An 18,042-nucleotide genomic window follows, 5' to 3' on the forward strand; every position below is an offset into this window, starting at 1 on the left:
TGCCTTACCGGCCCCTGTCGCGCCTACCGGCCCAACCGCCCCTACGTGTGTGTCCTAGGCCGGTGGCCTCCCGGTTGTCCCGTTTCCACGGCCTTAGGCTTTAGTCGAGGCGGCAGCCAGCGACGGGGCTGCTCCGTTACTGCCGTCCCGCTGCCCGTGCCCCGTAGGCGGCGCCGGCTGGGTGGCGTCCCGCGGGAACGTCCCGGCGCCGGGAGGCGTTACCGGTGCCTTTCTGGTCTCATCGCGGCTCTGAGAAGGGAAGGACCACGGGGGAGGGGGAGGGGGAGGGGGAGGGGGAGGGGGAGGGGTGCGGCCTGCCCTTCCCTCGCCCCCGGGACCCCGGCGGCACAGCCGGCACGGAGCTCCCTCGCGGCCTAAAAGCGGTTACGCTTCCGAATTTGATGGTTTTACAACAGTATGTTAATCTTCCTGTCACACCCACCTAAAAAAATGTTAATAACATAATGTAAACTAACTGCACTTCTATGTTTCCTGTGAAATACGTTTTAAAAGAAATACAGCAGCTAGAAATATTCATTTCAACCCCAAAATTCTTTCAAGATACAGCTCCTAGACTAAAACTTTGCATCAGCATGTAAAAGCTTTGTATTCCTACAAAACATTTATAGTCCAAATCATTTACCTCTGGAGTTTAAAAAAACAAACCAACCAAACAGGAAAGTGATAATACTGCTGTTAACACAGGAGTTTGGCTGATTTTTTTTTTTTCTGTATGACAAAACGTCTACAGGAGAAAACTGCAGCAAAGCTGCAACAGAAAATTCTTTTTGAAAATCACTGTTTAAAAAAAGCCTGAAGTACAGCTGCCAACAAATACTAAAGAACTGTACTGGACCTGTGACATGCTGTCACATGAGTGGCAACGAGCACATCTCTGAGGCTGGCTCCGGGCCTGATACAACAGAAATTTTATTTTATGTTTGTAGTTTAGTCTTGAACTCAGTTTGCTGCACCTACACAGTGGGAAAAAAACATCGGAGGAGTGGCAGTTTTAGTAAGACTTTTGTCTATACTTCTGTTCCAGCAAAATTAACCTAAAAGCAGTTGGGAAGAAACTTCTTTAAAGTTACTTCTACAAAACAGCTGTTTAAATGTTCATACTGTCTGCTAGCTCTGTTCCTGACTGTGATACATTTGGTCAGTTCTTGGTGGGACAGGAATCTAGAGAGATTCATCTGTCAGGACAGCCCCAATAATTCTTCCCTGCCAAGCAAATTAAAAAGCCACGTCTTCCTTCAGGCAGAAAAAGACTTGTGCTTGTCATAGTTCCTCGCAGACTAAAATTCTCCCTTGCAGCTGAAGGTCCAGTGGTCTTACCTTCTTGTGGGGCTTGTTGACCATCCCTACAGATCAGGTGGTATCCTAGTTGGCAAGTAATCTTGTCTGGAGTCTCACTAGTGCTTGATTTATTCGGCCTAATTGTTGAGGCCAATTTATTACAAGTTATGTCAAACCTGAAAATGGAGTTCCAGATCCATAAAAGACCACACATGCTCTCGACAAGCAGTATGTTTTTGTTACAGATTTCTGAGTGACATGATTGCTGCCCATACCTTAAATGTAGACTGTAAAAACTGAAACATCTTTTGAAATGCCGCACAGGGTAACAAGTACATACTTCTATTCTGCGGAAAATCTGCATGTTTAGGAGGTAACATAAGGAAGTCATGTGATTTAATAAATTTAACAGTAAAGAGGTACATCCTCACCTTAATCATTTGAAATGTGGTTCCCTTTAGTAATCTTTACAGTTAATCTCATACGACAGCGTCCACAGGTGACAATCTTGGGATAAAATTTTCCTTTTCTGAATTTTAAAACCAAATCTCTTTTACTTCATATTAACTATGACCTCCTCAGAGTAGATTTCTCGCATGTACTGTTTGAAGTGGGAGGTTGCAGCTCTGCCTCCAAGTACGATCAGTCCAAGTTATTTACTATCTGCTCTTACGGACCAACTTATCTCTGAGATTATCAGGGGCAGATCTCCAATGAGAGCTTCTGGGTCAAACAGACTAACAGAACTCTGGACTATGCTATTTTTCACGTGCAAACCGAGGAAATGAAAGGGGTTTAGTCACTTCTAATCTGTTTAGGCTCCACTTTTCCCACCTGGCCCAGGAGAATATCTTCCCACCCTTCCTTTAGCAGTCACCCTAGAGAGGGGAAACGATCTCAGAGCATCCAAGTGGAGAGGAGCATACCCTGTAATGGACAGAGACCCCATGAAGACAGCCCCTAAATGAAGATAATGGTCCATATTTGTACAAAATACCGTACTTCTCATTGTACTTCTCACTGTACTCGATTTCACAAGTCTTTCATAAATATTTATAACTTTGTATTCACTAACATACACAAGTTAATTAAAGACACTGAAAAAATCTATTCTGGGAATAGACCAGCTGTACTGTTTCTTTGTTGTTGTTTTGTACTTCTCCTAAATCAATTGATTTGATGTAAAACTGTTGTGAGATTGAAATGACCAGTAGGAGCTGTTTAGTAAATGGGTTTTCTACCTCTTTTCCACTGGAAGCCCTACATGTCACATCTGGCTGCAGAAGCTTCACATTATTGCAATATTGCAACACAAAGTATTTTGCTTTCTGGTGATAAAACAAATGCTGACAGAGGTAATTGCTCCAGATAGCTCTGTATTTTTGCCGGGGCAAAAAGTAAAGACAAGAAAATAACTTCAACATTTTGATTCGAAATTACTCACATAAACCAAAAGAGGATGGATGCTTATTAAACTATCCTACAGCTAAGATTTCCACCACTGGAACGCATCATAATTAGATTTCCAAGTGCAATGCTTGCTTCATGGATGCTACCATGAAATGAAAGCGATGCTGGAATGGATATATGAATTGTAGGCAAACAAAAATAAACTCATAATATAAAGTGCATATGGTCAAAACATTATTAGAAGTGTTTAAAATCCTGAATATTGATAGTGAGGGAACATCACTGAACTCTGATTACCATCTCTCCACATTCTGAGCGGTTTTCTGGGTGCTGTGGGTATCTAGATGCTGTGAGTTACAATTATCAACTTTGTCTCTGACAGACAAATGTAAGATATACAGCTATACAGGTTTGTTTGATCTAGTTTTCCTGATCCTAGGCCCAATGCCTCAACTATAAAACCATCCTTACTGCAGTCTCGTACACCAGTTTCTCTTTCTGAAGACCACAGTCAACGTTCTCAGACAGCAGTGTGGCACTACCAGGACCAAAGCAACAGGAAAAGCACTAGACATCTGCTATCTCAGCAGGGCCCCAATTTCTGAGAGGTAAATTACATTTATGCCCTAGAAAGTATCCCTCAGATTCCCAGTTTGTCATGCCAGCCCTCTCCATCCTTACTACCGGTATTGTCTGATGAATAAAGAATCAAACAGCATTTGCAGTATCCTTTCCTGTGACAGTACAACCTATTGATTTGTTTTCTATCCCTCCTCCACCTCTATCTTGAGCCCAGTTTCCACGCAGGGCATGGGAACATACTCTTCGGTACTTGTGAGCATCCTGGGCTGCCCATGTGTGTGTTGTGGTTTCTGTGGGAGTACAGAGTTACTGAATTGGCTGATTTGCCCTTTTCCTTTTCTTGTTAGGATCTAAGTTATGTCTCAGAGGGTGAGTTTTGTTTCCCTTTTCTCTCTGCACATTGTTTTCGGCCTATGCCAACCCATTACCAGCAGAGGTCTTCCTCCAGAGATACACAAAGACAAGATTTATTTTTTATATAAACTGTGACTGTTGCCAAAAGCACGAATGTTTTCTGTGTAGCACGACATCCAGATTTTGTTCCTGAATCAAGACCAAATCCATGCAACCAGGACCCTGAAACTACTTTTGGATATTTTGATTTTTTTTCATCTTAACTGAGAAGGTCCAGGCATAGGGAAACAGACAGACTCTTCTGCTATTCCGGAGTGTCCTTGTAACAGCAGGGGGCTCTGCTGTGTGTGTAGTAACAGCAGCTAGTAAAGAGGTCAGTGAATACACAAGGGAACTAGCAGAGAACTATTGCAATACCCTGCCTTTCTTTACAGAGCAAATAAACTAGTCAGTGACAGCTGTTCAACTATTCTAATACAAACAAAAATAGTTTCCTTAATGAATGCAAACAAGACAGTACTCGTAGCTAGACAACTGATTACAAAGATTTACCAAACAGATACATATTTTTCTTGTTATTCTAATTTATTAACACATTAGTGTTGAGGTCTGAAAGTCCAAGACTTTCTTTGGCATCATTTCAGAGGTTTAATCCAGCCCTGAGAAAAAAAACCCCAACAAATACCTTTTTAAGGGTACAGGTATTACCTCTCTTAAGATAGTCAATAATAAGTGGCACTTTGCAAGACCAAGCCTCATTTAAAATGTATTCTACACTGATTTAAAACAGAAAATAAGAAAGTTATGCCATTTCTCTGTTTTATGAAAAGCTACACATGACTTTCTAAGTGTCTGTTTCTGTCGTCTTTGCTGCAGTTGCAACAGAGTCCAGCTGACCTGAATGGTCAGAGATCTTAAGGCTCTTCCCCCCCTTCACTGGAATGCAGTGTATATGCTTGCTACACCAACTTCTTGCACGCTACAGTGATTTTGGCATTTACTTAACAAGAAAAAAAAAATCCTAAAGTAGGTACAATTCACATATCTAATCCACGTCAGATTTGGAGAGAGAAGCACTTCCTAAGTTCTATTTCCACTCACGAGTACAGTTTGGAAGCGTTCTGCTCTCTGGCAACGGGAGTTCCCTGTGAGCTCTCCTGTGAGGGCTGACAGCCTCAGACTTGCCTAAGAGCTGACAACATGCAGCAAACTGAAAAACTAAAATCCTAAAAACCTTTGCAACCTTGTGTCAGAAAGGTTATAAAGTGCATCCTGGTCGAGTAACAACTTCCTCATTATTCAGCTGTGTTCAGGGGGGGGGTTATTCTTCCCACAGATAAAGTACTATCTAGAGAATGATTAAGTTACACCTAAAATACATGGGTATTCATACCAAGAACAGAATGTATCAAAGGAAAATTACAAATAGTAGGAACAGCCTGATGATAACATTTGCGATGTTACTGTGAATTAATTTAAGTCGTAATGTAACAGTATACAACTAGTAAGAGGAAAGTACTGTATAAAAATCAATGCATTATATAGACAAGCTTTAATCCGATTTTCTATGATTCTGGTTTTGGCAATTTTGGTAATCACAATATTCTGCAATACTTAAAACTGGTACTGTGCTTCTCATCAGTACATTTCAGAGTAGCTGTAATCTGAGTGCCCTCTTGGGTCCTTTCATAAGAAATCAAAGTTGCTCCTAACAAGTCCTTTGAGATCCTCTTACTCTGAACTTGGGCAAGTACAACATTTAAGTGGTACAAATGTTGGCATTGTTCTCCAAGAACAGCTAAATATTGAGCGTTTCCCAATTACAAAGCGTTTTGTTCTTCAGAATGTCGCTAGGCATCGGTGCCTGGTGGTTTCAGGAAGCCCACATTCAGGGTGACTCCCTGCCTTCAGCTTAGGTTTTGCACAGTAGAGCTTGCCTGAAAACAAAGACCATGCCACCATGGTAAGTATGCCAGCTTCTACCAACGCAGCGCAACTGCTGGCTATTTCAGATGACTATGACAGTTCTGAGCCAGCTCAAAGTGTTCCTGCATCACAAGCTTCCCAGGTAATCAAGGCCCACTCTTGCTTTACAGTCATTGCAGCACTTCACCACTTGGGCAACTCAAAGTCAGCATCACCTGTCCACCGCAATCCACGGCAACAGTCTAATCAAAGTGAAACCCACTTCAGTAAACAATATTTTACATTTCTTTAAGAAGTCATATTTTTGGTGCCTTTACTGTGCTTCTTTTTGTATTCAGAATGAAACATTTTAATGTGTAGCTCCTGTATTTTGGTAAGTTGCTTTATTAGTAATGGAAAAATACCATCCTTGAGCTTTTCCATTCAGCTGCTTGATTTTACTTGATTCTTAAAGCAAATGTGTCCAATACAGTGACCTTGTCCATATAATGTAACAATGAGTTACACTGTCGCTGAAACCCTCAAGGGGTAAAAACTTGGTGGGATGTTCCCTCTAATCAAGCTGAAGCATAACCTACAAAATTAGTCTTATGGTCCAGGACAACAGTGTTTTTCAAACAAGATCTATTTGCTTTGCAAAGCGAGTCAGCTTCAGACAAGAAGGCTTCCAACATTTTTTTTCTCACTATCAGGCCTTTTTCATGGGAAACTTTATCAAAATCCACATGTTGTTCTGCAATTTTTCACCAAAAACCTTCAGAGGAGTTTTATTTTAAATGTAGTGTGTACAAAAAAGCTTTACAAAATAAAATAACATTATTTTCATAGAGCACCTTTTCAATTAATTCTTAGGAAGATAATTCAATAGACAATTTCACATGTTTAATTTCATTTTGAGTTTGTTTTTTGACCAGGAGGTTGGCTTTTTTTTTTGCCTTTTTTTTTTTTTTTTTTTTTTTTTTTTTTTTTTTTTTGCTTATCACAGGAGAATGAGAGCTGGTAAACATTAAGATATGAAGTCACTAAAGTGGCACTTTTTCCACTGACTGCACTGAGCTTTGGATCAGATCTTAAAGATTTATGTTCAGTTTGAAAAACAGTATGAACAGTAATTTCTCTGAAGATGCTCCTTATACTGAACTGCTACCATCCCACAGGAAACAACCACCCTCCATACTTGTACAATGCGGAATACAGAAAGGGTTTGCTCTTTTTGCCTAAAAAACCCAGGTTTTTTAATGTGGTTTCCATTTACTTAGTATCTTCAAAAAATCCTAAATACCTTTAACAACACTTAGACATTATAAGCTATTAAGAGTAGTTTTGTGTCCGGTGCCTTTATTTAAATGAAACAGCAGGAAAAAATGAATGCTTAGTTACCACGTGCCATTATTGCAGTCATGGGGTTTAAACCATGCAACTATTCATGACAAAGCTTGCTGAAGGTCTGTCAAAACCACAGCACGTGATGGCAGCCGTTATCCAACTCTGTATCTACCTTTCTATGTATTCATGCATTTGCTGTTGTTCTGTATCTCTAACTCCTCACCATCAACATGAATCATTATTCTAGTTTTTTATGACTGCAAGAAAACCATGCCTTTGTGACTAAAGGTGGAATGCAAAACACGGGGATCAAGGAACTGCTGCGGGTAAGCAGTACTTGCCAACTTCTTTGTCTGACTCCTCTGAAACTTGTGTTCATATGATTTGTATAGGATACATCAACCGTCTATTGATCAAGCCAATGGATCACCACAGGCCAACTTGCAAAAGCTTACGTCTTCTCTGAAGGGTAAAGCGTGAGGCTGTGATTATGTATGCTATCTGCAGTTTAACTAAGAGGGCGGGGGAGAGAGAAAGGAAGATTGCCCTAAGTAAATACAAAAAGATACTTCATCCTTAATAGGTCATTGCACAAGATTTTTACAAACATTCATTAACTTGTTTCACAGCTCATGAGGTAAGTTTTCTTTTCCTCATATGATACATAGATATGGCAAGTCACAGTAAATCGAAGTAGCATGCACAAAAACAGTCACACCGACATTGGAGTGGAATGCTGACTCTTCTGAAGTCATCAGAAGCTTTGCCGCTAACTTCAAAAAGCAAAAAGGCATAATTTTGCCTCAACATTGCAAGTTCATCATATGCTATTCGCTTTCCTGAAAACTATCTGTATTAAAGTAACATTTGGAAATACATTTATCACAATTAAAGCAACAGATACTTCTTCTGTAATCCAAACACCACTTTCTGCTACACTGAACATGGAAAGGCTCTTTTTTCAACCCATTTATTTCCTGTGTGCATTTCCAAACTTAGGAAATTAATCAGACTATTAAACTTCACGTTTTCAGACATTCATTCAAATGTTTTACTGAAATGTACGCTTTGGCTTGTGCAACACGCATTTCAAGATTGTTAGCCTTATTCCAGTGCTGCCGTGCTACGTTATGAGCTAACATGCAGCATTACAGAATTTGCAAACAAGGTCTGAAGTTTTGCCTGGATTGTCAGCTAGAGGCAGAAACGGAGATGTCAGGCAGCCTGGACCTTTACTTCCTGAGGGGATCCATCCGAGATACTGTGGCAATGCTGGCTGGAAACTTTCTGCTTCGCCAGCTCTTTCACGGGGGCATATTGGGGGTGGAACAGTAGCATGTGGACCAAGAGCAAAGGTTAATTTGTGTTCTTCCCCTAGCAAAATCCTAGCTTCCAAATCCACTGGACTTCGATTTTTAATAGGCTGGGTAGCATTTCAACCTTGATTTCTAATGAAACCCGAAATACACTCAGATCAAGATGTCTGGGAAGTCAGCTTGTATACTTCAAATTCTACTATTTACATTCAGTGTAAGTTGAACATTTCAGGTGATCAGACTGAAGCTTGCTGCAAAATCAGTTCTGGTTTACTTTTTGTGGCAAATTTGACCTTGACAAGTCTTGCCACAGCTTGAATTTTTTTCTTCTGAACAACATTTTATCAAACCTGGAAAAAAAGCACCATAACACCGCTTGTTAAAAAGCCAGATTCAGGGAACACTCAGCTTTCCAGATACATGACTGATGACAACTTTAAAGGAAAAGTGTCAAAATACACAGGCTCCAAAATCTGACATTTCAAAAGTGAAAAAGGTTTGAAATATGGAAAAAAACCACCCCACCTAAACCTGGTCTGAAGGAGATGCAGACTGCAGTGTCCTTTAAGCAGTTACTGAAGCTGCAAATAAACAAAAATGTCCTTCTTGGAACTTGAATTTCTGACATCTAGTGCTCCCCTGGGTCATTTTGTGAGGAGAATTTTGGTGGGAGGATAAGCGGGGCCAGACACACTCAGCTTTCAGAAGCTGAGCAGTAAACAAGAAAAAGTTCAATACAATCAGTACAATGACTGGAAACACGCAAAGTTTAATTCCTGAGTAAAACAAATGAGTTTTCTGTACCACCTCAGGACAGTCCCTTCAGCACAAAAAAAAAAAAAAAAAAAAAAATCCCATTTCTGTTATTCTGTTAGCCATGAATTGACTGAAATTCTCAAGTAGCAATTATTTTTAAATTAGCACAGAGCAAGAGCTAAAATATTGCACTTGAAATAGAATAAGGACTGGAACAAATGACTTCAGAAACTAAACAATATGCCAAGCAGAAGTTTGTTAGAAAGAAGAAATAGTAAAGACAGGAAAAAGACTCAAGATATAATTGTATGGGACAAAATAAAATCAAACACAGCAAAAGCAGCTTGTTTCCTCTTCATCAACCAGGGAAAGATAGGAAAACACACAGAACAGAACCCAAGTCTCAAACCATCTAATTTAGGCATCCAAAATAGGAAGCTGGTTTTCGATACTCTCTTAAGTCAGTGGCAAAAGAGAAAGTAAAAAGAAGGTTCTACAAAACAATTCACAAATAAGCGTGATTTACAGCCCAGGCTCTTACTCAGAGAGGTAACATGAGGTCATAGGAATATTCCTGAGTGAATGATCCCTTATTCCACTCTGAGCACAAACAAGGAGCCTCTTCTGGGCACCCAGGACGGGTAAAAGGGGCCTTCTCCTGCCCGGGGGCAGCCAGGAGAGCGCGTTAACCTCTCCCCCGCCCCCCGAATTCTGCTGCTGCTGTCTTTCATGGCACATCTCCAGCCATTTGCTGTGAAAACCGAAGACGAGAGATAGAAACATTGTCATCATCTGGAAACAATGAGGAAACTGTGGAAGAGGACCGGCTTGTTCCTGCGGGAGGGAAGGATCAGGAGAGAAGGCTGCGCTGGCAGGGTGACAGCGTGAGGGATGAGGCTGCTGGCTGCCCGCCCTGCCCCTGCCCACCCCGCTCCCCTCAGCCCAGCAACAGGTGACCCCCCCGCCCCCCGCCGCACGCTAAACCTCACGCCGCGTTTCTAACGCCGGCGCCAAGCTGGGACCGGAGCGCAGGCGGCTGCTTCGCCCAGGGCACAGCCGAGAGCCGGCGGGGCCAGCCCGGCGCTTCCCACACCGCCGAGCCGAGGGCAGCGCCAGACAAAGGCAGCGCTCCCCGCCGCGGGCGGGCGGCGGGCACGGCGGGACCCGCACAACGCGCTGCCCGGCCGGCCCCCGGCGCCCCCGGCCCCGCTCCGCGGCTGGCACCGGGCACGGCTGGCAGCGCCTCCGGGCCTGCCCCCTCCCCGGTTCCCCCGGCATCTCCGGCAGCGGGGGCGCGCCCCGCCCGCGGGCGGCGGCGGACAATGCGGGACGGCGGGGCGGCCCGGGGAGGCCTGTGGGTGCGGTAGTTCCCTGCCCGTCACCTGACGCTGTGGGCAGGCGCAGCCCCGGCGCTGCAGGAACTACAAAGCCCGCCAGGCAGCGCGGCCGGCCGGCTGCTGCTGCAATCCGCACCTTCGCACGCCTCGGGGGGGCCGGGGCGAGCGCTGGCAGGGGCGGCCGCCGCCGCTGGCTCGGGAAGGATGGTTGTACCCGGGACTCCGCCGGAACACTAGCGCGGGCACTTCTGTCGGGGACGGGGGTCTGCAGCGGGGCTCTGATGCAATGGTGGGACCTATTGCTCCTGTGGTGGCATCGCAACACTGCGAGATCATTTGTGCCCATCGCAATTAAGTTTGCAGGATCTGGACATGGGAGGATCGAGCGTGTACGTGTAACTGTGCCTGCTCCTCGGCATTTCTCCTGACTGCACCTCTTGCTCGTGTGCGGCTTGCTAGCTCCCGGTTCTGGCTACAGGGTACGCCGATCCTCAGCACTAGTATCCTTATTCTTGCTTCGGGAACTACCTGGAAGACCATGCATCGTTTTGTCTCGGTTGCCAAGCAAACTGCGGCAAGCCTGGGCTGCGAAGGGCCGGGGGTCTGCCGCGGCGGAAGGAAAGCCATGGCTCTGCGCTGCGCCGCTTCGCTGGCGGCCGGGCGTCAGCCGCGGTGTCCCTGTCCCCGGCTCCCGCGGCCGGCGCGGGCGGGCACGGTGCGCTGGAGCAGCGCTGCCAAGGCCTCCGCGGTGAAGATCAACGAGAAGGCGAGCAGGGAGAAGATCCTGACGCTGGAGTCCATGAACCCGCAAGTGAAGGCGGTGGAATACGCGGTACGGGGCCCCATCGTCCTTAAAGCCGGCGAGATCGAGAAGGAGCTGCGGAAGGTGAGGCGGGGGCGGCCGGGGTACGGGCAGGGCAGGGCAGGGCGGGCAGGCAGGGCAGGGCACAGCGGGCAGGGCAAGGCAGGGCAGGGCGGGCAGGCAGGGCAGGGCACAGCGGGCAGGGCAAGGCAGGGCAGGGCGGGCAGGCAGGGCACAGCGGGCAGGGCAGGGCGGGCAGGCAGGGCACAGCGGGCAGGGCAAGGCAGGGCAGGGCAGGGCAAGGCAGGGCAGGGCACAGCGGGCAGGGCAAGGCAGGGCGCACTCCCCGCCGCTCCGCGCCGCCCGCTCCCGCGGCGTGCCCGCCGCCGCCCGCGCTGGCCCTGCCCCCGGGGCACTCCTCCGCCGCCGCCGCTCCTGATTGGGGCGCCGGGGGGCTCGGCGGGGCCGCGGCCGGCGGTGGGGCCGACGTGGCAGGCAGTGGGGCCGGCGGCGCCGCTCACGCCCCGCGGGGCCGAGACGCGACCCCGTGGAAGCCTCGGGAAGGCGGGCGGGCGGCCGGGGGCGGCCCGGGGCGGCGGCGCGGCGAGTGCCGGTGTAGCGCCTCCTGCCAAGTTACGAACTCTCAGACCAGGAGCGGCGTCTCCCCCCGTCCCGGCCGCTGCCCGAAGCCGTGGCCGGCCGCGCTCTCCCCGCGGGGGGCTGCGGGAACGGGGCCGGGGCGTGCAGCCGCCCCCCGCCCCTGCGCTGCCCACCCCGGCCCCACTGCGCTGTGCTGCGGGACGCCCCCCCCGCGCCCCTCACACGGGAGGCGGGAGAGGCACAAAACAAAGAAACCCGCCCTCCGGCTACTGTTTATCTGCTGTCACGGATTGCGTAAGGCAAATACGGTATAGCCCCGTAGAGCAGTGTTTACATTTCTTCAGCCACTGTGACCCTTTGCTGCAGTGCCCGGTCCTTTCTGTTACACGACCACCTCGCACCATCACAGAGCGCCTGGAGGCCCGCGGGGATGGCAGCGGTACCCCCTGGCCGGCCCGGGACCCTTTTGAAGCCGGGAGCCTCCTGCCCCCCCCCCCCCCCCCCAACGCGAGAGGGACCCGGCTCTTCCCAGCGCTCCCGTCCCTGCCCCTGGGCTCTCCGGAGCCGGGGATGCTGTCCGAAGGGGCGCCGGTACTGTGCTGCTCCTGTTGGACTGCAGGCGCCGAGGTGCTTCAGGACAAGCCGCCAGAGCACAAACCCGCTGTAGCGCTGCCCAAAGTTTTCGGTGCTTGTAGGAGCTCAGGCAATGCGGCCTGACGCGGGATACTCCCGAGAGCTTGGGCCAAAATGTGCTAAATAAAGCATCCAAGTCAGTCTGCGCTTACATTCTGTTCTTCCTAATTTTTTTTTTCTTATTCCTTACCTTAATACTAAGACTTCACATTGGAAAAAAAATCCCAAACACCTCCCCCTCCCAAGCCCTTAGCAATTCAGGCATGGCTTTTTACTTGTACTGCTCACATCGCAGCTTCCCCTGCCAGCACCAGGGCTTGCTTGTTTTTGTTCTGAATAAAGCATCTGGCACGGTTACTCTTCTATGATTTCAAATATCATTCCTTGCCTCCACTGCTTTAGCAAGTCTTGCTAATATGTTATTACAGGTACTGCAAGACCATTTTGGTTAGTGTATGTAAAGTGCTTTGATCAAAACCAATGCCATAGCAATGCTAACAAGAAACAAGAAGAGATTATTCTTTGGACTTTTGTGTTAATTGGTTCCCCTTGTTTTAGAAGGTGAATAATGTTTTTATCTCACTGTGTATTACATACAGCGATTACTTATGTCTCCCGCAATAATTGTTAGAAACAGCTCCTTTTTTAGAATCCTACTTAAAAACTTCAGAGTGGTGATGGAGATTTCATTTCCGAACATTTGGTTTGATTTTTGCCTTATAACTTGCTTATAAAGGTGTCATTGTCTTCATGAAACTAGGTTCCCTGGTGGGGTGCATTTTCCAGAGGATGAAATCCCCCAGTGTTCTGACTGAATGTGTTGTTTTTCAAGTTAACCTCACAGGGCAGGAGATACTACTTGACAAAACAAACATAATGTGGTCCTCACTAACTCCTCCCAACTCCCCTGCTTACTTCAATTACCAGCTGAGTCACTGGCAGAGAGTCATCTTCTGTGCACTTTTTAAAATACGCAACAGCGAGCCATTGCCAATTGCTTTATTAAAAGATTGTTATGGCAGGTTTCGTGCCCACTGAGGTGACATTTTCCATTTTAAAGGTTTTTTCTTGCACCAGTCTCATGGAATTGTGGTAGCCATTATCAATGGCTACCAGCATTCATAGACATGTGACTAGGCTCTGGGATGACTAAAGCAAACAAAACCTTCCCAGTTGGCAGGGGAGGAGGACGGATTACTGCAAAAGTTGAGACAATGTGTCTGCAGAGAACACTAATCAAGGAACCAGCTGAAAGCCTTCATTTTCTTCCCTACTGCTCAAGTTACTCAATCCTCTTTGCCTTTCCGATAAAAATACTCTTCCTTCTATTGTTTAATCAAACTGGTAAAGTAGCCTTGTGTAGCGCCTACGTTCCTTATAATTGAAATATTACAGATTATCTAAATGGGGGGTTTTGGTCTAAAATTTACCTCTGTGAGATCACAGGTCAATGGCACTTAATTGTTCCCTTTTCATTAAAACTGGACAACTACTTTTTTCATCTTTCTCAACCTCGGCTCACAGAGTTAGGTCAGCCACTGCTGGCAGAATTGACACTGCCTGGTGAAGTAAAGAGGCTGAAGCAGTTGCCAGAGAAAGGTGATGCCCCACAGCTTCTCTAGATCAATGATTACTCTTCACTGACAGCAAAAGCGTTGCCCCATAGCAACTCTACTACATATGATGGGGAAGGAGCTCTGTGCAGGCATGAAAGCATGGACTCTGTAGTATGTCAAGGAAGCGCCGCACTGGCTGGTGGTAGCAAGAGCAGGCAGAGGTGAAGCAATAATAGTAAATCTGCATTCGTCCCATTCTGCCAAGATGCTTTTGGGTCATTTGTCTCTAAACCAAAAGCATCTTAAATGCAGACGTTGTCTAATCAGGTGCAATAGAGGCTCTCCCTCTTTAAACTTGGTTCAATTCAGTTAAGAGTTCACACTTGTGTAACTTAGACAGCTTGTTACGTAGACTATAAAATAGCTACTTGAAGCTGCTTGCACAGTGTAAGCTTTCATCTTCTTCAAGTTTTGTTCTGCTGCCTCAGATTCTGAATAGCAGTTCCTCTCTTACTCTGTCTGGCACTTGCTTCTTTTGTATATTAACTGCAAATGATTACAACTCCACAGTGCACAGCAAAATAAGGACTAAAATGTTACTTGGGAAGTCTCTGACTAGGCCACTGAAGGGATAGTTCTTTAAAAAAGTAAATAAAAATGAGGCATTAATTAAGCAGTAATTTTAGCTAATGTGCCAGCGTAAGACAAGTTAGAATACTCTATTAAAGCAGAATAAGATTGATCACTTAGGATTACAGATAGGGCATGCTGTACTTGGACTTTTCAAGTCTTGTTGGCCTGTGATCTGTGTTTATCTAGGTGGAAAAGTGAGGTTTTCATCCATATTAAGTCTTTCCAACTGGAAGTCTTTATGCAAAGTCACTTACTTGAATCCCCTCTCTGAATATTTTTTTTAAATAATTTTGAAATTACATCATGCTTCAAAAGTGAAAACCTGATTTCTCTTCCCCTTTGCTAATATCCATAATCAGCTGATTCTGACTTACTAAGGTGATACAGGGAGAAGGAATTAACTCCAGCCATTTTCCTTGGTGTTTCTGGAAACTTTTTTAAGCAAGGTAGATCAGAGGTATATCTTAATAAATGATTGTGCTCTCAACAGAACTCAAAACAAATAAGACCTTTTTTCTATCCCCCTTTTTTAGACTTGCTAGCAGATGGCCACCATATCAAGTATTGACTTTAATTACATTTCAGACTAGAAATTTTAGCCTGCACATGGATTCAATGCAAGAATAATGTAATCTCTGGACAAAGCCCTTCTCTTTACTTAACTAGTAATAAACAACCTAGCTTTATCTTTACACAGGCAGCATGCATGCCTGATTTGTTACTTTGCACTTATGCGAATTTTAACTGACCTTGTTGTGGGAAGTTCCTTCATATTTGTTACTCTGACATCTCTCCCCACTTACAGTCTCCCTTTTTCCCCATTTCCTACTTAGGTTTTACACAATGTCAAATTGTATTTCAGGTTAAGTCGGCTTACATGCACTTGCAAAGCATGTACATATTAAACAGCATTTTAGGATCCACAAGTCAACTTGTGTAACATTGGAACCTGTGCCTGGCTTAGTGTAAGTGGGACAACATTGGGTCCCTGTTCAAAACTTTCAAATGACAGAAAGAGGGTAGAGGGATGGTATGCAGAGGTGCATTGGTACCTTGTAGAAAGTTCCCTCAGAGCAGCACAGGTGGTTAGCATATTCCACCACTGGGTCTGAACTATGTGCCTTTAATGGCAATATGCAGTCTCTACACACTGAAGCTCTTTGGTTTTTTTGAACAGCCACTGTAGTCTGACTTACTTTTACAGTAAAAGGGTTCTACGCTCATCTCCTGTTCCCATGCTTTTCATTTGCATAAACTACTCCAAATAGGTTCCTGTTGCACACTTGTTCTTCAAGTCACTGGTTCACTCCCTAAATTTCTGTTTAGATAATAAAACTACCAAAATCCCTTCTGCTTATGTAGCTATAGTCTCAGGTGGCTTCTGCTGAAGTATTTTGGTTAAAAGACTCTTGAGCTTTTCTTTTTCTTTTCTAATTCTTCAGGCTTTTAAATTGAATTTAAAAAATTCTGACTTAGAATCCAGACTTATTTGTAAATGTGAGTTGACTGTGTCCCTGGGAGTTGTGGAAAGATAAAACAGAGTTTGGACAATGACATGAAGAAATATAATTTGACATGCCAAGAGAAGGATACAAGATTGACTGGTACACCCAGTAATGAAAGATGTTAAGCTTAAATTACCATCCTATAATTTTCTGCTTTGAATACGTGACTGTGTGCACACTAAGAAAGTATCTTCCAGGCAAGAGCATCTGACCTCATTAAGACAGAATGGTTGTTCCTCAGCTGCCTGTACATGTTGCATATGGAAGGGAATCTGTCGTAGATGTTTTTTAACAGAGTGAAAACTTCTGCAGATGAAGATGAAAGAAAACAAGTTTTAAGAGTATGATTACCAAAATCATATGTTCAGAAGCACACAGTTCACAAGATCCAGTTATTTTATCTTTTCTTGTTGAATACACTAGCAAAATCTGTTCCAAAATAGCCCTTTTCCAATAGGTCTTCAAGTTAAGAGGGCACTGATGTCTAATCTCCTTCTAATGAGCATTATTTTAATTCCGTCATTTACAGTCACATTAAAATCTAGGACTTAATTCATACAGGCAAAATTTCTGAATGCAAATGCACTTTGAACAATGTATAAGGCAAAAGTAACTTGGCGACGACTCCTGTTCCGTAATCCCTGAATCAGATCTGCCAATTAATGGTGATTGTCTCATCTGATACTAGGGAGCGTGCAAGTCATCACTGCCATTTCAAGTCAAAATCCAGAATTTGCCTTCTCCTTCCTTCCAACAACAGTTCATGTCAGCTTGAATTACACATGCATAGCACAAACTCAAAGCCTTACTCTGTGGTAAGCAGGTCAGGTTTATTTTTTTGCTGTGAGCTGTTTTAATAAAAAGATTGGAATGCTAATTCAGGCCTTCAAGTCGCTATTAGTTAAGGCCCTCTGGGTAGTGCTTTCTCGGCCCTTTGAGAGAGGAGCGGGGGAAAAAAGCAACTTGGCTACTACAACATAGATCTCAACTATGCTGAAATGTTTGGTTTTTCTGGCTCTCTTATTATATAGCTTGTTTGTGCAAGTCACAGCAAAACCAGACTCAGCTTGTGCTAGGGAAATAGCACAATGTTTCACAGTGTGATGTTACTGCCTGATAACCGCCAAGAGGAGACACAATGCAATGGCCTTGAAAATGAAACAATGAGGAGCAGTCAAAAGTGGACAGATTCTGAAATTCAAAAGTAGTTGAAATACCATGTTGCTGTTCTGGGATTACAAGCACCTCACATTTTCATGGCCTCCTCAAGGGAACCCTTTTCAGTTGTCTCCTACCACCATTACCAAATCCAAATCACACAGACGTCTTTACAGACTGAGGGTTTTCCTTTGAAATTTGCTGAAGACTTTAGCAAAGACGGCTTTAGGTCAGTTTGCACCCTTCTTTTTCTGGGCACGGTGTTATTTTGCAATTTGCCATCATTCTCAGATGGCACCATCATAAAGGGAACCTCCAGGCATGCTAAAATTTCTAAGAGACAAACCAGCTCCTGGCAGTGTACGCCTTCTGGTTAGTTCTTTGGGATAGTGTATGTTCTGGCATCATATAGTTTCCTTAATCAAACAATTCTCCCAACATTTCTCGCATGGCGACTTTCTCCTTGAGAGACAGCTCATCATTTCATGCTGTACTCCTTACTGCAGGGTTTCTTGAGGCTGTGGGGATGTCTAGGGGAAAAGGAAGGTTCTCTAAACCTGGTGAACTACACAGAGATTTGTATTGACTCTGCACCAATGAATTCAGTTCATATATGAAAATCCATTCTCCCAACTCTGAATGATACTTTGAACACTGATACAGTTGTTGGAACAATCCTGTCTGACCTGCTTCAGGTTTCAGGGGCTTTTTATCTGGTCTCTTAAAAAGACTGCATTTCCTTTAAGAGGAGAGTGACAGAAGTACCAGTTTCCAAAGAGCTTATTCTAAACCTGGGAAGATACTTTTGTTCCATCAAAATCCTTTCATTATCAAGAAGACAGCAGCTGA

General features: G+C 44.9%; 1 protein-coding gene across 1 annotated transcript in view; it reads left to right on the forward strand.

Annotated features, from left to right (window-relative positions):
- Positions 1–298: 298 nt before the first annotated feature.
- Positions 299–18,042, forward strand: part of GPT2 (glutamic--pyruvic transaminase 2) — a 35,570-nt gene continuing 17,826 nt past the window's right edge. Inside the window, exon 1 of the mRNA XM_080410828.1 lies at positions 299–11,192. Coding sequence (XP_080266954.1) covers positions 10,845–11,192 — 348 coding nt within the window. The 5' untranslated portion in view covers positions 299–10,844. The remainder of the gene's footprint in view (positions 11,193–18,042) is intronic.

This window comes from Falco punctatus (assembly GCF_963210335.1).
Source record: "Falco punctatus genome assembly, chromosome: 14".
In the NCBI taxonomy this organism is placed as follows: domain Eukaryota; kingdom Metazoa; phylum Chordata; class Aves; order Falconiformes; family Falconidae; genus Falco; species Falco punctatus.